The sequence below is a fragment of the Myxocyprinus asiaticus genome, chromosome 12 (assembly GCF_019703515.2).
Source record: "Myxocyprinus asiaticus isolate MX2 ecotype Aquarium Trade chromosome 12, UBuf_Myxa_2, whole genome shotgun sequence".
NCBI lineage: Eukaryota > Metazoa > Chordata > Actinopteri > Cypriniformes > Catostomidae > Myxocyprinus > Myxocyprinus asiaticus.
The window spans coordinates 43,014,832-43,040,488 of NC_059355.1; the positions used below are offsets into that span (position 1 = coordinate 43,014,832).

The following is a 25,657-nucleotide window of genomic DNA, read 5'->3' on the forward strand; positions in this document are numbered from 1 at the left end:
GACTTGGCATGGAGCAGGCTGAGGCATTGCTGTGACATGGCATGGAGCAGGCTGAGGTTTGGCTGTGACATGGCCTGGAGCAGACTCAGATGTGGCTGTGACATGGCGTGGAGCAGACTCAGACGTGGCTGACTCGGAAGCTGGAACCGGGATTGTGAGAGGAGGATCCTCTGTGTTGAGTGTGTCGAGCACTAGCCTCACATATACCTCCCACGTGTAGTCTCCGGAATCTGGCAATTCCCTCCACTGGTGTGCTGTGAGTCCGATCCATATATGGATTTCAGAGCGGCATCATCAAAACCAATGTGGGCGGCAATGGTGGAAAAGAAATGGGAGTACTCCCTTATTTATAAGTCCACCTGGCTTAGTTGAACATAGAACGCTGCTAGATCCATGGTGCAGTGAATTGTGCTAGATGAGGCCGGGTGTGCCGCTGGGTTTGATGAAGGAGTTGAGACCTCGGTGGTTAGTTGAAAAAAAGCCACTGGATTGGTTTGTGGCGAAGTCTTCTGTAATGATGAGTCAATGGAGTTGAGATCCATGTGCAGCTTTAATAACAATAAACATAGTAATACAGACAGGCAGGGGTCAATCACCAGCATTAGTAATATCCAAGGCAATCCAGAGAGGTAGCCAATAAACAGGCAAGAGGTCAGGGCAGGCGGCAGACAATCACAGGTTATATCCAGGCAAACAAAGCAGTAACAGTAGGCAGGCAGCAATGGGTCAAATCAGGGTAAACAGTCCAGGATCATACACACATAAGGCAGTAAACTTAGATAACGTTCAGAAATGTCAGCCAGGGCAAAACAAGACTTCGCAATGACAGAGAGTAAGAGTGAGTCTTAAATAGCTGAGTAAATGGGAAACAGGTGAGCAGGTAATCAGTGCCAGGTACGGGGATTATGGGAAATGGAGTTCAGAGAGTTAAAGTCAATACTCAGGTGATGGCGCCTTCTGGTGGTGAGCGGGAGGAACTACAGAGGCGTGATTCGTAACAAATATGTACCTTTTAATAATCAGAGCAAGATAATTCCCCACTTAATATGCAAAGAAAATTATCAGTAAGCCATTTATAGATTGATTCCTCTGAAAAGTGTTTGTTTAACCTATTGCATGAGTTTGGGGTGGGACTATGTTTCTCCATCATTATTTTTGATATTCTATTAGGTGTCTCTAGTGGCACAGAAACTACACGAGTCAGCTTCAAATCTCAGTGAATACTGTCATGGTACATTTTTGGTACTTTTTATTTCTTTTTGGAACTTGACAGCATAAATCACCATCCACTTACATTGTACGGAAAAGAACACCTTGAATATTGTGCTATATGTCTCCTTTTGTGCTCCACGGAAGGAAAAAAACAATTACACAGGTTTTGAAAAACATGAAGTAAATGTGAGTAAATATTAACAACATTCGAGATGATTCCCTTTAAATACACATTGCAAAACAACAATTTAGTGCAAAATTCAACCGATTGTGGCCACGTCCGCAGTAATCCATTTAAGTTTGAAAACTCTGTTTTCAGTTTCCAAAAGTACTGTATGCAGTTATGGAGGTGGATGAAAATGCATTCTATGTAGGATGAAAGGCGGAAACGTTATAAAAATCAATGCATTTTCAGATGTGGGCATTTTCAGATTTCATTAGTGTGGGCATGGACTGTGCTAAACTGAATTCCAGGTAAAACACACTCCACACTAACATAGTTTAGCATAAAAGAGTTTCCCCCTTGTAAAACTCACCTATGCTCTCCAGCAAGGCTTTGGGTTTGCTGTAGTGGAGTGAAGCATCTTGTTTTGGTGAGCTGCATGGCAGTGTGTTTGCATGATAGGTCAATGCCGGGGGTACCATGATGTCATGGTAACGGTCCAGAGTCTCTGTGCTGGCACTCATTCCCTGTCTCTGTTGGGATAAAAGGGGAGAGTAGATGCTTTTGAGACCATTTCACAAAATGACCAGGAGAGCGCACAAAGATATGGACTCTATCAAACAGTATCTTCAGAGGGAATGCCAGTTAATGCATGAATATATTAGATACGCAAACATATTTATTAACATACAGCTCGAGCCTTTATGGACTGTTTAGCAGGAAAAAGGAAGATTCCCAAAATTCATACGCAAATAAAGTCTGTCTAACAGCCTTCTTGTTAGAAGGGACTCATAGACAAACATTGTGATTAAGATCTTATCATTCCTTCAGGAAACCCATAGGAAAATGAAGCCCAACACATGAATTTGAGATGGAAATAACGTCAGTGATCATGTAAATGTTAGCTACATTTGTGCGCTTTGTTAATATATATATATATATATATATACGCACGTGCACAATCGTCATTGGGGACCCTGAAAGAGGCCATAGTGTAATTACTGTAAAAGATGGTTTACATTAGAGGCAGACGGATATATCAGTTTTACATATTAATCGGTGCCTATAGTTGCATTTTGGAACTATCGGTTATCAGCAAATATCTATGCCGATAGTTGCAATAGTTTTTTATATTATTTTCATTGTGTCTCCAACTGCATATCTTGTGAATAATAATACAAATGTGAAGAATTTCAAAATAAGAGTCCCTTGAGTGTTTCGGGCTTGTTTTTAGTTAAAAATCCCTCAATATGCACCAAATGTTTATTTTTTTCTGGTTATTATTGGGATTTTGGTTGCACAATAAACTGCATCTGAGATTTTATAAATTTGTGGCTCTTGTCGCATCTACATGTACTGTATGTCCGTGCCCGTCATAGTAAGTAAAAACTAAGATTTTTTAAGACAATTGTTTTTATTTATTAATTATTTACACAGAGGCTACAAGAGCCCATAAAATTGATAAAATAACACATGCAGCTTATTGTGCAACCAAAATCCCAATAATGGCCTGAAGTAAATATAAAAATAATTGGTGCATAATGTGGGATTGCCACAGTATGCAATAGACTGGCATGTCTTAAGGTCAATATTAGGTCAAAAATGGCAAAAAAGAAACAGCTTTCTCTATAAACTCGTCAGTGAATCACTGTTTTGAAGAATGAAGGCTATACAGTGCTTGAAATTGCGGAAAAAAAAATGAAGATTTCATACAAAGGTGTACACTACAGTCTTCAAAGACAAAGGACAACTGGCTCTAACAAGGACAGAAAGAGATGCGGAAGGCCAGATGTACAACTAAACAAGAGGATATGTACATCAGAGTCTCTAGTTTGAGAAATAGATGCCTCACATGTCCTCAGCTGACAGCTTCATTTAATTCTACCTGCTCAACACCAGTTTCATGAACAACAGTAAAGAGAAGACTCAGGGTTGCAGGCCTTATGGAAAGAATTGCAAAGAAAAAGCCACTTTTCACAGAAAAACAAAAAGAAAAGGTTAGAGTGGGCAAAGAAACACAGACATTGGACAACAGATAATTGGAAAAGAGTGTTATGGATCTTAACTCCATTGAGCTTTTGTGGGATCAGCTAGACTGTAAGGTGCGTGAGAAGTGCCCGACAAGACAGCCACATCTATGGCAAGTGCAACAGGAAGTGTGGTGTGAAATGTCACCTGAGTATCTGGACAAACTGACAGCTAGAATGCCAAGGATCTGCAAAGCTGTCATTGCTGGACATGGAGGATTTTTTTATGAGAACTCTTTGAAGTAGTTTAAGAAGTTCTGAATTTTTTTTTTCAAATTGTAATAGTAATTTTTCACGTTATTAATGTCCTGTTTATACATTATGATCAGTTGAATGCCAGTTTAGTGAATAAAAGGACTAATTTATTTCCATAAGAGCAAAATCTGTACATTATTCCAAACTTTTGGCTGCCAGTGTATATATATATATATATATATATATATATATATATATATATATATATATATATCAGCAACAATCAGCAGAGATTTGTGCTGATAACCAATAGTTCCAAAATGCAGCTATCGCCACTGAATAATGTGTAAAAGCGATTTACCAGACTACCTCTACCATAATTACTATAATCCATATGGTTAACGATTAACAGTTTTATCGTTGTTGTACTGCCTGAGGTTCTGAGTTTGTGTATGGTCATGTGACCGGTCTAATTGTGATTCAGACGAAGTTTCATCAGCAAAATATCAGCTATTTCCCCACGTCTACAAGGTCATTATCACCTCTGAAGTCTATTATCATACTCACAGGTCTTAAACTCTTCACAGGCGATGTCTGACCTAGAAACACATGAAATCAAAGTGAGTGAAATAAGGGTGTTGAAGAAAAATAATTATATAAAAAGGCACTCATCATCATCAGGATGAAAAAAATAGAACGTGCCACTGCGATAGAAAGTTTCCAGTCCTATTACAAAGCCAGCATTGCTTGCTTGCTGCCTCTCAAAGATGAAAAAGGCATGAGAATACATTGTTTCAGTGCTACATTATTCATTTCAATCCATCGAGCTAAAAAACAACTCAAAGAGGCCACGTCATTCAAATGCTTCAGAGCTGGGCGTTTGTGGGGAGTTAATCATGAGACATACATCATCCAGCAGCCATTAAAGATAGGTAGAATAAATGTACATAAGACGAATATGGTGATAGATAAAACAGATAAATCCTTCAGAGAGAGAGAATGAAAGTCAAGCATAAAATAATAATGACTGAGCTACAGTTTCATCTGTCAATACCAAACCCACACCTTTTTTTGTTTGTTTTGTTTTTTACTTTCTTTGTGTTTTTCAATCTCTTTCATTCATTTCCCTTGATTGGTGCGACTTCCATCAAAGTCATGACTAAACAATGAATGAAGAAGCTCAGTCGGCCTTAAAGGGTTAATGGAAGTGATTAAAGAATTATCTCACTCTTTTTATCTCTCTTACTTCTCCATTGCTGAGTAGTAGTGGTGTGTAAAACTACCTATTTTCAAAGCCAACTAGTCGGTGGGTTGCCAGAACAATGAATCAATTAATTCAGTTGATGAGTGCCATTTTCTTTCCTGTGTTTTGATGTATTCCCTATTGATACAGGAAGTTTTAATGGGACATATCAAAGGGCTCGACCTCCATTTTTAAATAGCCAATAGACATTAGTTACGTCACAGCCATAAACAGTGATTTGCTACTTGATATTAGGTTGAAGGTGGTATAAGGAGGAGGGATATTCTCGATCTAGAAAGCATTTGATTCAACAAAAAGTTGTGTGCAGGATGTCAATAATATTTTGGGGTTCATTACTGGAAGGAAAGACTGTAAATTTTAAATGACTATATCGGCTAAGTGACTTTTGTCAACATTTAGGAGTACACTGGTTGGATGGATGGATGGATGGATCGATCCTGAACTTCCCCTCTGATCTAAACACAATTTATGAATTCTCAGCCAGCCCCACAAAGTGGGTGCAAAAAGTGTGAAGGGCTCTCTTGCCTGCCAACTGTGTCAGAAACAACAGTCTATCATTCTTACGTAACTCTCTCATGAGGGAGAGAATCACACCTCCAGCATGATCACTGAGAGGGGGAGGAGAGGAAAACAAGAGATGCTAAATTATGAGGTGGAGAAAAGAATAGTACTGATTTCTCACCTGCTGAAGAATGGAGAGATAACCATGAAAGAAAGACCTTGCAGTAAATGTTGTGTTTTGGAAGCTGGTTTGCTGGTGTCACCACCAGACTTTGTATCTAGGTTAAAGGGATAGTTAACCCAAAAATGAAAGCTCTGTCATCATTCACTCACCCTCATATCGGTCCAAACCTCTATGAGTTTCTTCTGTGGAACACAAAAGGAGATGTTTAGCTAAATGTCCTGGCTGTTCTTTTTTATACAATGAAAATTAATGGTGACTGGGGATGTCAAGCTCCAAAAATGGCAAAAAAATAAAAAAAGCACCATGAAATAGTCAAAATGATTTGGGCAATGCACTCCAAGTCTTTTAAAACCATATAATAGCTTTGTATGAGGAACAGTCAGAAATTGAAGTTGTTATTCAATGTTAGAATGATATTTGACCAGAGAATGATATTTAAGAGCTGCAGCGAGGGGCAAGATTTTTGTGAAAAACAACAGAAATTTCACTCTGTTCCACACACAAAGCAATCGTATGTCTTCAGAAGACTTGGAATATAGCGCATGAGTAATATGGGCTACTTTTACGATACTTTTATGATTAGAGCTTGACAAATGAAGTCACTTTGAACTAAAAACTCCTTTATTGTTCCACAAAAAACAAACAAACTTCATATTGGTTTGGAACGACACAAGAGTAAATAATGACATAATATTTAGTTCTGGGTGAAGTACTCAATTATGTAACACCACTGTGCCTCACCTGAACATGTCTTTTAACCCCAGTAAACCATATGATAAGTTTACTGTAAGCTGCTTTGAATAAACATCTGCTAAATGAAGTCTGCTTATTTTAAAGCCTTGCATTTGTCCTCTACGTCCCTGCAAAGCACCATCTCCATTGAAATCAATGGATTTGCAGTGTTCTCCAATGCAGCGTAAATCTAGTCTATCTAAAGGGCTGTTCACACTTAACCTGTTTTTGCATCCTGTTTTTCAGTAGTTTTCTTATGTAAACATGCGCTAGACGGACATATTTGACCGTTGCGCCACGTCTTGATGTTTATTCAGGGTCTTGCACAGGAGCGCTGTGTTTTTGTAGATGCCATGTCAAGTTAAAAAGAACTTCAAAGCATCTCGAGACACCAAAATTCTGTTCTATTCATGGCTCTACAGTGGGACATTCCCCTTTACACTCTTACCTCCTCTCAGCACCAAAAGATTGACTTCACTTCCCACAGGCAGGTCCTTCAATATATCCACTACCTGCGCATGGCTCAGCGTTTGCAAGTTCTGCCTGTTAATCTCCTTTATAACATCTCCTTTGAGCAGACCACGGCACCACTGCTCATCCAGAATCATTTTCACCTTCTGGCCCAGCGGACAGTCTGCGATGGCGAACCCAAACCCACCAGGTCCCTTCATGATCGACACGCTCACCAGCTCTGGCTGCAGCATCCCGGTTTCGGGCCTATCGTTGGCACCGCCTGTGCTGGGAGGAAGCGCGGCGACCACGGGCCGCCCACTGGAATCTGTGGTAACGTAGTGAAGCTCTTGTGAGGAGCCGTGGAGGGCATCACCTTTGACAAGCAATGGTTGGCCGTTGATGAGGGGTACAGCAGTTACAATCTCTCCAGTTGGAGGAGGAGGGGGAGGGGGCAGGTCTTCGCTATCCGTGTCCACATCAGGGGGAAGCGAGTATCCGCGGCAGAGGACCATGTCAACGTATTGGTTGATGGGGATGCACTGGAACATGTGTACAACATCAGCATGGGTCTTGCCTAAGACAAGTGTGCCGTTGATTTCAACGATAACGTCACCTTGAACAAGAAGGACAGGGAAGAGTTTAAGTAAAGAAAAGAAAGAATCCTTTATAAAGGAGTACCAATTCCTCTGGGCTTTATCTCTTTTTTTCAATCCTTGATCCCCACGAGTCTGACTTTGTCATCCTAGATACTACAACAATTGCCTCTCATCCTGTTAAAGGAATATTCCGGACTCAATACAGGTTCATCTCAATCGACAGCATTTGTGGCATAATGAAGATTACCACCAGAAATTATTTTGAATCATCCCTCCTTGTCTTAAAAAAAAGTAAAAACTGAGGCTACAGTGCGGCAGTTACAATGGACGTGCATAAATATGAATATTAAAATTCCCCTTTTGTTTATTCCTGTTACAATGACAAAAATGAGGAGGAAGCAGACAATGATAGCGATGTAGCAATTCTAAAGGTTATGCATGTAATTTTTTCAATGTTAAAGTACTTTCTCCTTTTACAGTTTAATGTGCAGAGACAACTGTAAGTAAGCCATTTGTAAGATGGCCCTTTAACAAGAGTGCAAGCACTGTGGCACTTTTAAAACATTGTTCTGTTTGTCCTACATGTCAACTTGTGGAACTTTTTGAAACTACTTTTACTGATCCACTTACTAGTTTTCTACAAAGACAGTTTATTTATGTGACATTGCTTTTCTATCACCTGTAAAGAAGAGAGTGTTCTTTTTACCAAACTGGGCCTCTCACTCACCAGAGGCCATCTTGTTATCCTGGGCAGCTGGGCCGTCTCCGAGAACATTCTTCACCTGTAGGAACTCATCAGTTCGATCTCCTCCAATGATGGTGAATCCAAAGCCCTGCTGGCTCTTCCTGAGAGCCGTGTGGTACAGCTCACCCTTCAGTTGGGTTGGGTCCCGTGTGAACCCGGGGGTACCACCAACTCCACCTAAAGAGAGACAGAGTGAGGGGAACATACAAAACATCTGTGATGACTTGCATTTACAATTTTATTTGTAAACTCATTATTAAAATAACACAGATATACTGTAGATTTTGCACTATATGACAGATTATCTATCTATCTATCTATCTATCTATCTATCTATCTATCTATCTATCTGTCTGTCTGTCTGTCTGTCTGTCTGTCTGTTTGTCTGTCTGTCTATCATTCTAAATACATAAAATAAACTTTTACATTTGTACAATATTCAAAAAAATAGAATTTTATTGATCCAAGAGTCTAACTATTTGTCTATCTCAGTTTCTATCTATCTCTCAGCATCCACCATCCATCCACCATCCATCCATAATTGTAAATGCAAAAAATAAACTTTTACATTTCTTTTTCAAATTTTCAAAAACAGAATCTATCTATCTATCTATCTATCTACTATATGACAGATTATCTATCTATCTATCTATCTATCTATCTATCTATCTATCTATCTATCTATCTATCTATCTGTCTGTCTGTCTGTCTGTCTGTCTGTCTGTCTGTCTCAATGGTCCTGCATATGAAACTTACTGCCTACAATGTTCAAGTTGCAGGTTCAGATCTGGCATGTTTCATGTTCTGATCCCATTTCCCACCTGTCTCTCTAATATTTCTGTTGTTCTCCTCTATACTATTGAATAAAAAAATTAGAAAAGTCCTCTGACATGCAAGCAAAACCAAACTTTTCAGGTTTGCAAGTTATTCATACCAAAAAATCCCATTCTTAATCAGTATATTTGTCATGTTTTATGTCTAATGATCCATGAAACTAGATTTACCTGAGAAGCAAAACAGCCATATGTATTAAGAGTTGTTTTAAGAGAATGCATCTTAAATATATAAAAATATATAATCTTGCTCCTTTGGCCGATTATCAGTTTATTATTATTATTTTCTAACAGCCATTTTCAGTGTGAGAGTAGTTTTTTCAGAACCAAGTCCACAAAAACAATGCTTTCTAATAAAATCAAATGTTCAAACTGTCTGACAGATGCATCAAAATTTCTACAACAACACGTAATATCCCTGTATACATACATAGATCCCACAGAAGTGCAGAGCTGTCTTTTGTACATTTGACTAACAAGTAATTAAAACAGCAAATCATTCCAAACATCTGGAGTAAAACCATTAATTATTCTCTCTCTCTCTCTCTCTCTCTCTCTCTCTCTCTCTCTCTGTGACAATGCAAACGAGAATATTCATCGTAAACAACTAATATTCTGCCATCCTGTGGGATCCCAAGAGGACAGATTTATGACAAAACTTACATCCATAATTTTAGACAATGCTCATAAAACCACATGAAACGTCAAATTCTTTCAACACTAGGGTGTGGAGCAAACTTTCCACTATTGTATATGAAGGTTACAGGGGAAGCTGGTTGTATTTCACACCCATGACTGTTCTGACTCAAATCTTTTGCTTCCTGTCAGAAAATATGAAAATTGTATACAATCTGAGGCATTCTCATTGTAAAGAGTATTTTATTGGACAAATAAATAAATAAACTGTATACACATAAGTTATCCAAATGTTTGGTCCATTTGCCCAGAAGAGAAGGCCAGCAAATTTCCATTATGCATTGTCTGTTAAAAGCTTAATTAGTCAGTTTTTAGGGGGTACAGTGGATCAAAACTCGATTTTGATTCCACAATGCTAAAACTTTACTTACAATTTCAATATTAAACAATCTTCATAAAACAATACAAAACAGGATCAAACTCATTCAACACTAGGGTGTGGTCATGGAGTTAAATTTCTATGGCTGCCAGTGAAAGTTTTAAAGGAAGCTGGTTGCGTTTTTTATGCCCGTCACAATATGACTCAAATTTCAGGACTTCTTGTCAGACAAGATGGAAAATATTGAGAATGACACAGTTTTAATGAGATATGATGTCTATGAAAAATAAAGGAAGAATCGCAATGAGCTAAAAGAAGCTCAAGTATGGTGCAATTCTGTGAGTGATTATGTATGTTTATGAAAGAGGAATTGTGTGTGTCTGAGCCTGTGTGTGTATCGTGAGACAGAGAAAATGTGTTTCTGTAAATAGTCTCAATTGCATCTTCTTTAATGACAGCTGTGAATCTCTATTACAGAGAGGAAGGCATGTCAAAACATTATGTTTTGCCATTTATATTGGCATGAGGTTAGGGAAAGGACAGGAAATGATGGAATTTGATCAGCAAATGACGTGAGCCAGACTCAAACTCGGGTCTCCAGTGTTTTATTAAGGTATTTATTAGGGATTTTGAACTAAATTGGTCAAACTCACTGGAACATGTTCATATGTTCATAATGTGATCATGGACTGCACTTGCAGCTGCTCTGCTAGGACATCTGTGTAAACTTGACTTCATGTATCCACTAAAAATGAGCTTGGGACCAATTGGTTAAAAGTAGTAATTCCTTATTCTTGAGATAAGGGACAAAACATGTTTTAAACCTTAGTTTTTTTTTATTCTAAATTAATTTGAAATGTATGTATATTTGTAGACAAAGGTCTCAGCTACAGGTTTTTATAAAAACACTTTTATTTCAAGAAAATTTACATTTATTCACTTCATAACATGCTGTAATTTGGGTCAACTCCGTCAGACACACTAAAGAGCATGTTATTTTAATTTGATCCATCCAACAAGAGTGTGTAAAGTCTTTAATTATCAAATAATGGTCTTCAGAAAAGGAGTTAAGTGATAAAATACATTCTATAAATTTCTTTCTGTTTTCATACTATTCTGGAAATTCTGACGGAGCTGACAAAATTGAATATTTTTCCATCTTAACCATGTGTTGTGCACTGGAGCACTTTGTTTTTTTTTTTTCCTCAGTTGAAACTGCCTCTATAACCTAAAGTAAAATGACAGAAATGATCACAATGGGATGACAGAGTTGAAATGTTGAAGCTGTGACCATAGAGACTATTTAAAATATAAAAAAATATAAAACTTACCAGACCACTTGTCCTACTGTTGCATCCACCATGAGCAGGAAGTGGGAAAGGGGTACTCAGAGTTCTATTACAAATTCCTACCTTTCATTTGATATTTATTTTTATAAATTTTCTGCATTTTTAAACACTTTTTTCAGCAGTTTAACATTGTGACATCTTGCAGGTTATGGTTACATGTGCTTCCAAGTATAGAGCATGCATTTAAAAAAATTCTAAACAAATTATTTAAAACTATATGTAATAAATTCCCTGAGTATACACATTTCCTTTACATTTAAATTTTTCAGTATTTTTATTATGATGAATTTCTTGATTTTAAACATAAAGTGGACTTTTGTATGTTTTGTCCCTTATCTCAAGAATCAGTGAATTGCAAAAACAAACAGCATGAAAAGTGTAGTCTGATTCACGAACAAATATGACTCAAATGAACCTTCTTTTTTTATTATTACAAATTGCTGAATCAGTAAGGGTGGTCACAGCATCAACATCTGACTCTCGAATTGTCCTGTTTATACAACAGCTTAAAGGACCGGCAAGACTGTCTCTATTAACAAATAATCAAAGTCCAGCCCCTTTTCTATTCTTGAGAAAGCTGTGAATAATGCATGCTATCATAGAGACAGTGAAGTAAGCAAAAAAATAACAAACTGAACTGTGTGTGAACAGATCTATTAAGGGGCTGTACAGACTGAACATGCTCTTGCGAAAAAAAAAAAAAAAGCTAGATACAGTACAGCAAATGCAACACAACACAGGTGCAAGTTTGTAACTTTTTTTTTTTTTTAAATGTGGCACTCCTGTATGAGATGCTGAAAAAAAAAAAAAAAACAGCGAGACATGGCACAACTGTTAAAGATGTCCGTCCGGCATGTGTTCACATGAAAACAATTATTGAAAATAGTGAACGGCACCTGAAACAGGTCTGACAACCTTATTCATATGCTGTATGAATGTAGACATTGTTTCCAGAAACAACAGAACACTTGGAGTGAAATTAGAGAAGGAAACTCATAGATCAAAGAGAGAATGTTAATGCATGATAGATGTTAATGTTCTCTTTTACGTTAATGCACCCTGTGATGTACTGGAAAGCAATCTCTATAACATTTATATTCCCAATCCATCCACCCTGAAACAGCACTCTCTCTTTCTGATTTTTTATGCTCTCTCTCATATATGCACATGCTTAGACACATCTATAATGCATCCAGTGTAATGGAAGAATCTTTCATTCATCATATTAAGAATGGCAGAGGACTCACTGTTCTTTAATCTTATCTTTCTGTCTCCCTTTCCCCTCTTTTCTTTTACACACCAACACATTCATTCACACAGCGAGGGCGTATGTTTGTAATCTTTGTGAGTGAATGACTATTGGGAAGCTCTGACAAGCTCTGGGTGTCTTTGCTGATCCCTGATAAATTCATAAATTCAGCTAAAATTAACAGCTAAAAAAAGGTGTGCACAGTATGTGCAGACTGTATGTGTTTGTACCTGGAGGAGGTGCTGCCCTCTGTTGGTTTTGAGTAGCAACTGCAGTGTCCAAACCAAGTTTTCTCTTGGCTTCTAGAACTGGATTTTCAAACTGGGTTCTCTGGTTTATGTGACTGAAAAGGCAAAAGTTCGGAAAATAAATAAATAAAAACTTCAAAAAACAGCTCTCTCTAGTGACCAAAAAGGCAAACAATCCAATCAACCCCAACAAAGTAGTTGCCTTGCTGTCGAAGTTAGGCAGCTACTTTCTAAAGGGGCCATTCACGTAGGACACATTACTGCGTTCAAAACCAGGTAGCAGGATGCAGGAGTCCTGCAAGTGACGCGTTGTAAATATCTGAACTTCTTTTAACATGACAAGGCCTCTGAAAAGCGCAGCACTCATGGCACAAAACATGCCGCAATGGTCAAAGACATCCATCTAGCACAATTTTACATTGACAACAACTAAAAAAACAGCATAAATGGATACAAGAATGCTTTCTTTGTGAACGGCCCCCCAAGGCAGATTCATAGGAGAACGCGCCTATGATGCCTCACAATGCTGTCTAGGTTCTGTAAGCAGCTCACTAGGTTTTGTAATAGAATCATACACTCACTAAAAAACACAGATGCATGCACATGCACAGTATACTGTATTTGACTTACTCAACATAATATGTGCCGTACTGCGGATCATCAATCTCCTCCCAACCATATGGAAGTTCTGATGATAAGGGAATAAAAGCAATGTGTTCATTTTTAAATGCAAATTCACACATATACTGTCTACCACACACACACGCCTAATATTGTGTAGGTCCCCCTCATGCCGCCAAAACAGCGCCAACCTGCATCTCAGAATAGTATTCTGAGATGATATTCTTCTCACCACAATTGGTCAGAGCGGTTATCTGAGTTACCATAGACTTATGTCTTATGTCTTATATATAGTATAATATACTAATATATATTTATTCATTCTGAATAAATTTTAGAAACTGTTATGTGGCTCCGAATAGTGCCAATAACAAAACAAAAATCCAGTGAGCAGCAGTTCTGTAGACTGAAATGCCTTGTTGATGAGAGAGGTCAACAGAGAATGGTCAGACTGATAAAGTCTTTGGTAACTCAGATAACCACTCTGTACAATTGTGGTGAGAAGAACAGCACCTCAGAATGCCTCAGAATAGGTCCATACAATGCAAGAGAATGGTGATCAGACCTTTGTAGCTACAAAAAACACATAAAGGAAACATAAAAGTAATCCATAAGACTCAAGTGGTTAAATCTACATCTTCAGAAACGATATAATATGTGTGGGTGAGAAAAAGAACAATATTTAAGTCCTTTTTTACTCTAAATCTCCACTTTAACTTTCACTTTCAGATGTGAAAGTGAAACTAAAAAGGCACCACATGTGTCTTTGAGATGTGAAAGTGAAAGTGGAGAAAAAAATGGACTTAAATTTTTATCTGTTTCTCACCCACACCTATTATATCGCTTCTGAAGATATTGCTTTAAACACTGGAGTCATATGGATTACTTTTTTATTTCCTTTATGTGATTTTTGGAGCTACAAAGGTCTGATCACAATTCACTTGCATTGTATCTACAGAGCTGTGATGTTCTTCTAAAAATCTTCATTTGTGTTCTGCTGAAGAAAGAAAGTAAATGATGAGAGAATTTACATTTTTTCTTTAAGTTGGGGATTGTTACAAATATTACAGCATTTGCTCAACATTGTTATAATATTCCGAAATAGAATCAAAAAATAATTTTGTTAAATGCACACTACGCTTTTGTAAACTGTTAGTAATGGGCACAATTTGAGATTTATGAATGGAAAATATCTTTTTGGTATTTAAGCTTAGATACGCATTAACAAATAATGAACTGATAAACTTAAAAACAAGTGCTTGATAATGCGCCATAAGATTTTGACAATAGAATAGAATAGAATAGAATAGAATTTAATTGAATATATATTTAAATAAAATAAAACTCATGGAAATCTGAAGCCCTATTCGGACAGGACTAGTTTTCCCAAAGGAGGTTAGGGAAATTTGTGTTTCACAGTCGTACTTTGAAATTTCAATCCCGTCAGAATCTGACATGTCTGTGTTTTTCTCACACAACCTCTGTAAATTTGCAAATTACCTACTGTTCTTTGGCTAACTCAAGGGTCCTCTGAGAAATCTAAACCCGTCCGAATGCATCCGAATGCGAATATCTGATTGCTGATACTGAATTTTCACAACTCTTCTCCTCAAGTAATTTGACCTACATGAACTACCATTAAAGGGTTAGTTCCCACAAAAATGAAAATTCTCTCATCATTTACTCACCTTCATGCCATCCCAGATATGTATGACTTTCTTTTTTCACCAGAACACATTTGAAGAAAAATATTTCAGTAGTGGATGGTGATCAGACATTTGAAGCTCCAAAAAATCACAGACAGTCAGCATAAATGTCATCCATACGACTCCAGCTGTTAAATTAATGTCTTCAAAAGTGATATGATTGCTTTTTGTTGCGAAAAAGATAAATATTTAAGTACTTTTTAACTACATTATTAACCATTGCTTCCGGTCAGCAGCGGTATGCGTGTGCGTTGTAATTGCGTTGCCATGTTCACGTGAGAACTGACGCATGTGCGACACACCGGAAAGAGCAGCACTGTTTACAACTGAGTAGGAGGAATGCTGTACAGAACCTGGTTTTGGTTTAGATCTGTATCTGTTTGTTTTTCACAATGGTGCGTTTGTGTGCTTATCCTGGATGTCACTCGTGAACTCAGCCCTCTTGTTTCTGCACTTGCATTTTATGGACCTTCTGAGCTGAGATATTTTTCTATTTTTCTTCAAATGTGTTCTGCTGAAGAAAGAAAGTCATACACATCTAGGATGGCATCAGGGTGATGAGAGAATTTGTATTTTTGGGTGAACTATTCCTTTAAGATCGTACTTATGCGTGCCAGTCTTCTGCCTGCTGTGGGCCTATCAATATGGATGTAGATTTTTTGCCATATGACGAAAAATTATAAAATAATATAATCAACAAAGAGAGACAAATTACGGAAACTGCCAAGATTGGCTCACTTTAAGGAGATACTCACCCTAATTTCTCAGCTCAATAATGTAATATTATAATTATATAATTCACAGATAAGTCATATTTATTTCAGTGGGTTTATTGTAAGCAGCCACTTCTATAAACTCATGTGAAGTTGAAATACAATAGTAAAATATATGATACAGTGCTAACGATGCCATGTTTGGAGCAAAAAAAGTCAAATAAACAGGCAGTGTAAGCTATTGTGAGTACAAGTGTGTGTTCTCCTCTTCTGTATGTACATTATGCCCTGATGAACTAATGATGAGAAAAAAAGAGCTGTTCACGCTAGGCAGAGCTTTACACACACAGACCCACACACACAAAAGTATTGTGCACCAGTGTGCATGCATCACAACACTTTAAAACTCCATTAAAAGAGCAACGCAGCCATATTTTGTTAGATATTGTGTGTGCTCATGTGTGTATTACAGAGGAGTGAAAAGGATAAAGGAAGTGACTGCATTCAGAAGAGCTTATGAAATCATGCCCACTGTGTGTGTGTGTGTGTGTGTGTGTGTGTGTGTGTGTGTGGAAGTGCACATACATCTGTTTCAATGCAAGCCAGCTGATATCTGTTCATGCGTGTATGTTTATGCAGGTGGGAGTTTGTTTGTATGTGGCTGCATGTTGGAGCAGTGGTGGCTTGGTGGTTAAGGCTCTGGGTTACTGACAAGAAGGTTGGGGGTTCAAGCCCTAACACTGCCATGATGCCACTGTTGGGCCCTTGAGCAAGGCCCTTGACCCCATCTGCTCCAGGGGCACTGTATCATGGCTGATCCTGCACTCTGACCCTAGCTTAGCTGGGATATGTGAAAACTACTGCATTTCATTGGCTCTGTACCTGTACTCTGCACAATGACAATAAAGCTGAATCTAATGTTTACAGCTTTGTGTTTATGCAACAATTTACCTCCATCCTCACACTTTTCGGGGGGCTTGGCTTTCTTGACCAGACGGGGGTCCAACCATGTTGTCGACTTTGTGTTATGACTACGGAACAAGCAAGAAAATGAACGCAAATTAGAAAAGCCAGCAAAAGACATAATGCAACATTATAATGTTATGGTAAACCACAGATAGTAAGATATTCAGTGGCTTAGTTATGAGGCCTATAACTGAAACACAAAGAATATATTGAAAAATGTTTGGAAACACTAAAATATTTATGCACGCACACACACAAACAGAACTTTGACTCTGTTCTTTAAAGAGCATCTAGGCCACACTGTGAGCTATATTTATTATTTTTTATATTATTTATTTTAAAAGCAACGCTACTTTTTCAGTGAGAGAAACATCAGAAAACAGCAAGGCTTGAAAAAGTGATAACGCATGCTGTTTGTGAAAATAGCAATTGAAATACTGCGTTGATGGAGTTTCAGATCTGACCTGAATAGACACTGATAGCAATGCTGTGGAGGAAAAAAATATTGTTATCTGCCAGCAATGGAATATGGAATATTGGGTGTCAAATTTAAAGGCAGTAAATAATTCCTTCATATACTGCACACAGTTTACATACAATATCTTCATACATTACTACTGCATCAAAATATTACTTTAAAAGCCTTCAGCAATACAAATATTTTTTGAGAACACTCTGCAGACTGAATACTAAATTGGCATACTAAACGCGAAACAAAATAAAATAAAAAATAAACAAAGGAATGTCCTGTGGTATTGTATACTGTGTTTTAAATCCCACATGACATTCACTGATATGGAAATAACAATAAAAATATAAGCATAGAAAACAATATCCAGTAATTTTCTGTTTAAAACCATATCACTATAGACAATGTGACAGCAATAAAGAAGATGTACTGGGGTTCAAAAGTCCACTTGTAAAAATGCCTCATTTTTGCACTTTTCTAATGGTAACACTTTACAAAAAGGATGTACCTGTATACATTAACATTAGTTAACTACATTAGTTAACATAAACTAACAATAAACAACACTTTTACAGCACTCATTAATCTTGGTTAAAATAAATTTCAACATATACTAATACATTTTTTAAATAGAAGTTGTCTATGTTAACACTAGTTAATGTAATGTAAACTAAGAATTAACTATTAATTGTATTTTTATCAATTAGAATCAAGCAATATTAATAAATGCTGTAAAAATATATAATCCATGTTAGTTCATGATACCTAATGCATTTACTAATGTTCACAAATAGAACCCTATTGTCAAGTCTGATATTGATCCAAACGACTAAACAATTAGATTTTAAAGGGATAGTTCACACAAAAATGAATAATTTACTCACCCTCATGCCATCCCAGATGTGTATGACTTTCTTTCTTCTGCAGAACACAAACGAAGATTTTTGAATATCTCAGCTCTGTTGACTTGTGAACAGTGCTCAGCTGACGTAAAAGAGAAAGTGGAAATTTAGAGTAAAAAAGGACTTAATTTTTTTTCTTTTTCTCATCCACGTCTATTATATCGCTTCTGAAGATATAGATTTAACCACTGAATCATATGGATTACATTACCTGTTTCCTTTATGTGATTTTTGCTGCTACAAAGGTCTGATCACCATTCACTTGCATATGGACCTACAGAGCTGAGATATTCTTCTAAATATCTTTGTTTGTGTTCAGCAGAAGAAAGAAAGTCATACACATCTGGGATGGCATGAGGGTGAGTAAATGATGGGAAAATTTTCATTTTTGAGTGAACTATCCCTTTAAGCTCTATACGCTCAAACTAACACAATTATGTTTTAATAAATAAATACAAATAATGTAATATAGCTGAATCAACCAGAGTGCATTAGGTTACATCAATAAAAGTTATTTTTAAGGGTCAGCTCTGGTAAAAAAATAGCTTTTTATCTGCCCATTTTCACCCATTGAAAGCACTCCTCTCTGCTAACACATCCACATTCTCATTGTTATAAGCAGACCTTTTTAGTTATGAACAGTTATTTACCCAAAAGTTGTGGGCATGTCAATAGTGGCGCTCTCATGCCATTAAATCTCTCTTCTCACGGACGGACACACACACACTCACTCTATGAAGTAGACCATGCCAGTCTCCGTGTAGGCCATTTCCCAGTTGTATGGCAAGGGTTCCAGGCTGTCGTCTCTGGGTAAAGAGCTCCAGGTGCGAAGTTCCAATGTTCCACTGCCAACTGCACTGCCTCCGCCACTGGACTGAGTGTAGCTGGGCACGGTTTTCCTCCACTCCTCTGTCCTCTCTACGGACAGAAAAAAGTTAAAAGTACAATGCAAAACTCAGGCAGTAGGACGATTTGCATGTCAAAGTAGGATGGTGCACAAGCAATGCAACATCCTTTACTGTTTCGGGTTTGGGCCAGGAAAAAGATATCAGTGTGTAGGTACATACATACTGTATGTGTCTGTGGTTTGCAATTTCCATAATTCATATCTACCATGTGCCAGAGAGAGAGAGGCAAGGTATTACTATTGCTCATACCTGGTTTAGGGATTTGAAAAAAAAAAAAACCTTAAAGGGTTAGTTCACCCAAAAATTAATATTCTCTCATTATTTACTCATGCCATCCCAAATGTGTATGACACACTTTCTTCCACAGAACACAAATGTCTCAGCTCTGTAGGTCCATAAAATGCAAGTGGATGGTGTACAGCACTTTACAGCTCCAAAATGCACAGACAATCCATACAGCTGTTAAATTTATGTCTTTTAAGGCAATACAATCGCTTTGGGTGAGACACAGATCAATATTTAAGACATTTTCATTATAATTGTTTACTTCCGGTCACTCTCCAATGTACATCCATAAGGGGAATCAGTTCACGCTACCTCTCACATGACGTAAGCACATTGGCATGTTCACATGAGAACTGACGCAGTACAACCGGAAGTGCAGCTCAATTTGTTTAGAAGAGAACACTGATCACAAGTTTAATTGGTTTTGCATTCATATGAACATGCCAATGTGCTTACATCAAGCGAGAGGTAGCATGAACTGATTCCACTCATGGACACGCATTGGAGAGCGATCAGAAATAAACAATTACATTGAAAAGGACTTAAATATTGATCTGTTTCTCACCCAAAGTGATCATATCACCTTAAAAGACATTCATTTGACCACTTGAATCATATGGATTACTTCTACTAAGATTGCCTGTGCTGTTTGAATCTTTAAAGTGCTGATCACCATCCACTTGCATGAATGGTGTATGGACCAGCAGAGCTGAGATATTTTTCTAAAAATCTTTGTTTATGTTCTGCTGAAGAAAGAAAGTCATGCACATCTGGGATGGCATGAGGGTGAGTAAATGAGTAAAAGAGAGAGAATTTTCATTTTTGGATGAACTTTCCCTTTAACCAGTGGTTCTTGGAGGGAAAAGGGTTGAGCACCACTGCCCATATCCTTAAAGGCCAAACATAATTTTTGCTTTTCTGCGTGCCGGTATATCTTACGAACAGTTCCCATGGCAAACATTTCGTCATCAGCAGTGTGCACAGACTGTCCACAAGCAGCCTAGATTTTCTAAACACGCGGACAGGCTGCGTTTTTGCACGTTGTCGCCACAAGTGCCTGGCATTGCCTGTGCTAAGTGTATCACAAAGCAGTTGTACTGCACATGTGTTGAACGCATCTGTACGGGCTCGCATACAAATGAGTATAATTTAAAGGGATGAGCGCTCAACCATGCACGAGAAAGAACTGCATGCAGAAAAACAAAGTGTACTCTAGCCTTAAGTAAAAACCTTCGGGATGTAACTTGCGAATGAAATCTCAAACCGCAAAGCTTGTAGAGGAAAAGTGGGTTATTACTTTTCGAATGGATCAAACTTACATTTTTCATTTGGCGGATGACAAAACAGGTGAAAAAAAAAGTCCTATTGGAGTACACTGAAGGAGGTAGGATTAAAACATCATAGACTTGGACCCTTTTGACTTCAGTCAGTAAAACCCTTGCAAGACCTTAGCAACCACCTCGCAATGCCATAGCAAGCACAGGCATTAGTTTTGCATGGTCAAGCATCACTCACATTTTCATCAGAAAATATTAAGTTATATAGTAGATACAATGTGACTGAATATTGACTGAATATACAGAATATGGTGCAGCAAGTATGAGAATCAGGTGAAAAAAGGGACGCATGAAATGCCCCTGGTAACAGCAGCTGTCTACGTATGTATTTAACAGCAGTATGTTTGTGTGTGTGTGTGTGTGTGTGTGTGTGTGTGTGTGTGTACTTTGTTTATACTACACTGTGGGGACCAAATGTCCCCACAAGGATAGTAAAACCTGAGATCACCTACCTTGTGGGGCCCAGCCAGCGGTCCCCACGAAGGAAATGGTTTATTAACCTCTTAATGACGGGTGGGTCAAAAATGACCCACTTGCATATTTATTTACATTTAATTTATGTTTAATGCATGTTTAAACTGTGAAATTGTAAATTTACACTGCCGTTTAAGTTTGGGGTCACTTAACTGAAATGTTTTTCGTGATATTAAAAACATTTTGATTTGAAGGCATATGCTTAAATGTTTGAAATTAGTTTTGTAGACAAAAATATAATTGTGCCAACATATTAATTTATTTAATTACAAAAAAAGTTTTTGAAATGGATGATTTGGACTGAGTAATAAAGAAAAGCAGCTAATAAATACCCAGCATATAGATGGGAACTCCTTCAATACTGTTTAAAAGCATCCCAGGGTGATACCTCTAGAAGCTGGTTGAGAAAATGTCAAGAGTATGTTTCTGCAAATTCTACTTTGCTACTTTGAAGATACTAAAATATAACATAGTTTTGATTTATTTTGGAATTTTTTTTGTCACAACATAATTCCCATAGTTCCATTTATGTTATTCTATAGTTTTGATGACTTTACTATTATCCTTAAATGTGAAAAATAATAATAATAAAGAATGAGTATGTGACCCTAAACTTTGAACCAGTAGTGTATATTGACATCCAATATATAATTTGAAAGATCTGGGTCTCAAGATTTGATATCTTAAAGAGATTTTGATGATTGCAAAGTTACAACATTAAGATTTTATTAAACGTGTCAAGAATGAAAATCAAAACACGGAAAATGAAACGGAAGTTCTGACATTTATCGTTTTCCAGCCAAACACAGATGAGCACAATCCTCCAAACTTCAGTATGCTTTTCAACGCAAGAGTCCAATAAATAAAATCCATTAGAGATTTTAGTCCAAAAATGTACAAATATGAAGAAATATTGATCAATCTGTCTTTGTTCAGGTTTTACATATTCAACACATATTATCATTCATGTCCTTTCTCAGCAAAATCTTGCACTCTATGTAGTGTTTCAGTAGCAAAACACCCAAACATGATATTTGGGAGGGTCTTATGAAAAAAATGAGCCCTCCCTCAAAATGTTCTGTGCAGTTGTGATTGGGTAGTCACTCAAAATAGCCAAACAGGACAGCCAACACGAGTGATGTAAAGATTTGGTCATCCATGTTTGTCTCTGGATAAAGCCGGCCAGTGAAAAGCTAGATCATTTTTGATTGATGAGTCGTGTAGCTAATGAAAAGATGAAAACAACAATATGAGGGTTGTATATATCCCTGATGTTGATTTGCGAAGATTCGGAGTGGAAAACTGTGGACTATGTTTGTTTGTGTTTGCACTTTTACGCACGGTGTGCAGTTATAGAGTGCTACTGCCGTACTGTCAACAAAGAACTCGGCTTTTGGACCCGCAATCTGATCCACCCTCCTCGACTTCAGTCACCATGACTGAGGGTATGGAGAACACATGCCCTGTTCACGTTTCATCAAACCCCCTGTTCAACTGCACATCCAGGGGGCTCGGACATGTCATTCAAGCCAAAATGAGCCACTCCTCGGCTTCAGTCACCGTGAGTTAGACCCTGGAGCACACGCGCTCCCAATGCATTGACTTAGTCATTTTTTCACTGCTTTTGCTTTGCCGTTCACCCAGGGCCTTTAGCCTCTGCCTCAAGCCGAGAGGCGCCACCCTCCTCGGCTTCAGTCAACATCACCGAGGGCCTGGAGGAACCGCTCCTCCCGACTGCATTTTCACTCAAACCCCCTGTTCAACTGCACATCCAGGAGGCTCAGGCATGCCGTTTAACCCGAGGGGAGCCACCCTCTTCGGCTTCAGTCACTATCACAGAGGGCCTGGAGAAACCGCTCCTCCTGACTGCATTTTTTCATCAAACCCACTGTTCAACTGCACATCCAGGGGGCTCTTGCATGTCATTCAAGCCGAGATGAGCCACCCTCCCCGGTTTCACTCACCGTGAGTTAGACCCCAGAGCACACACGCTCCCAATTCATTGAATTAGTTATTTTTTTTTCTACTGCTTTTCATTCAATTTGCATTGGGAGCAGGTGTGCTCCAGGCTTCACTGATGGTGATGGAAGCCGGGGAGAGCGAGGCGAAAGCATCGAGCAATTTTGTCTGGACAGACGAAGAGGTTGCTTTATTACTACAAGTCTTGAGCAGCACAAACACAGTCCTGTAGTCCGCCATTGTAGTTTTGAATGTCTCGCACGTTGTTTTGAAGTACACGCGCGCATGCCTAAAGGCTGAACACGTAATACGCGTGCGCATGACGTCTTCGTTTTCACAAATTCGCGTTTTTGTGTGTTTACACGGAGACGATAACGGCATCGTTTTCAAAAACTTGCACTTTGAAACCCATTTTCAAAAGTTTGCGTTTTCAGGCCCCAAAATGCTGTTTTCGTGTAAACGAACAGCCAAAGCGCATAAAAAGTTTTCTGTCTTTAGTTGAAAACATTGTCGTGTAAACGGCCCCTAAGTTAATTTACATTTGTATGGGGAAAAAATGAACAGAAGCATCTATATTGTAAGTAAAAGTTTATTTCCATTGCAACATTTCAAATTGTAATGTTCTTTTCACATTGTTTATAAAATGCATAAATATACATATGAAATGCATTATAATATATTCCCAAATAATAATAAAAAAATGATATCTTCATGTATATGTTGGTTTGTGTGGTATTTTTTTACATTGAAATATAAACAAATTGTGTGTTTTTAACAACTTTGATCATTGGTTTACGGAGTTACTACAAGTGGTCTATTGACGCCTCCAAGTGGCCTTTTTTTTTGGAAGTACACTTACATAAATCGTGGAACAAAGAGTTTTGGTCATATTGACTTACGATTGTGTCAGACCTTCATCAGACAGGTGGCTTTGCATCAGATGTGTTTTTGGGGCACTGCGCATAGTCTTGCATATTTAAAATAATTGTTTTCTTTTTTTTTATAAATAATATTTGCAGTCACTATTCAAAATATTTGAATAGCTCTAACTATTTTTTTTATACAACAATACATTTTTACTCTTGAATAACAAATGTCTAAGTATCTATTTTCAAATGAGCCCAAGTTTGTATTTGTAGACCAAAGGGTTCAAGAACTGGAAGAGTTTTACTTTAGGTATGTCGTTTTCAAGCTCATGCACAAAAAGAGGCCGGATGTTTAAACATACTAAACAATATTTTTTTGAAAATGTAAACATGCAAAAAGGTTTCTGTGAGGGTTAGGTTTAGGTGTAGGGTTAAGGGTAGGGTTATGGGATATAAATTATCGTTAGATCTGTATAAAATCCATAAAATGCATGGAGGTCTATGAAAAGTCCCCACAATGATATAAAAACTAGTTTGTGTGTGCGTGTGTGTGTGTTTGTGTGTTTGTGTGTGTGTGTGTGTGTGTGTGTGTGTGTTTGTGCATGCTAACTAATATGGTGCCATTTCCCTCTTTTTCAGCACACTTGAAGTGGCAGAAAACTGTAAAGCAAATATTATGCTTCTCTGAGGCAAGGACACTCCCCATTAAACGCCTCTTTTAACATGAGCTGAGGGATTACTTACTGCAGCGAATATTCAATAGTTGTCATGTTCACAACAACTATTCCCTCTCCACTGGCTTTTGCCAAGACAGGGAGGGAAGACCTCAACAATCCAAGCAGTCAAATATAACTGTAAAGCTATTAATTAATAACATTACATTCAAGCAACAACTGTTATGAGAGTCTTTAGAGTCTTGTTGAAGGATTTCCTCCTACATATTATGCGGGGATATGAGAAAGTATTTTAACATAGGAAAATAAACTATGTATTTTTCTCCTGCGCAGCCTTAACACAAACATATAAACATAAAAAAATATGAAAAAAGATACTGAGGGTTTAAACTTACTTCCTCCTGGGAACACTTGAGGCTTATATAAAGTCAAAGGCAAGGTTTACGAGTTCAGATCCCAGTACACACATTTGAGCAGTTCATTTATGTTTAAAGCAGGGGTCAACACTAGGGTGATGGATTTGAGTGCTTCCACACACAAGTAAGCCATTATGGAGCAATGCGACACACTTACCGATTGCTACTCTGTAGTACTGCAGTATACAAACAGAGCCCTCAATTTAAAATCTCAAGTCTTGAAAGCACAACAACTGATCTCGGAAGGATTTTAATGTTATATAACGCTAAGGTTATGGGTTAAATTGCTCAGAATGGAACATTTGTATACTGCATAGATACAGTCGGCAGCGCATCATATCTGGGGGTGTGGTTTAGCGTGGGGGAAAGCGAAGCCTTGTTACCTTAGTTACTCCTACATTCCTATGAGGAAAAAGAGGACAAATATCTGACAAATTTGGCTATTTTAACAACGAAAAATATGACAAAAAGCTGTTGTGTAGTTGTTTGGACTCCAAACAATGCCAAAAAACCAAAAACTGTTTTAATTATTTATTTTTTTTGCCTGGCAACTGACAGAAATAGAAGCCTAAAGAAAAGCACTGTGGCTGCAGTC

At 37.8% G+C, this 25,657-nt stretch overlaps 1 protein-coding gene across 1 annotated transcript in view; it reads right to left on the reverse strand.

The window, feature by feature from the left end:
- LOC127449513 (membrane-associated guanylate kinase, WW and PDZ domain-containing protein 3-like) overlaps window positions 1-25,657 on the reverse strand; it is a 171,379-nt gene that overhangs the window by 11,443 nt on the left and 134,279 nt on the right. Inside the window, exons 5-12 of the mRNA XM_051713001.1 lie at window positions 18,875-19,061; window positions 16,758-16,837; window positions 13,397-13,454; window positions 12,749-12,861; window positions 8,055-8,249; window positions 6,727-7,344; window positions 4,165-4,196; window positions 1,749-1,908 (exon numbers count right to left, since the gene is read on the reverse strand). Of these exons, the coding sequence (XP_051568961.1) occupies window positions 1,749-1,908; window positions 4,165-4,196; window positions 6,727-7,344; window positions 8,055-8,249; window positions 12,749-12,861; window positions 13,397-13,454; window positions 16,758-16,837; window positions 18,875-19,061 (1,443 nt within the window). The remainder of the gene's footprint in view (window positions 1-1,748; window positions 1,909-4,164; window positions 4,197-6,726; window positions 7,345-8,054; window positions 8,250-12,748; window positions 12,862-13,396; window positions 13,455-16,757; window positions 16,838-18,874; window positions 19,062-25,657) is intronic.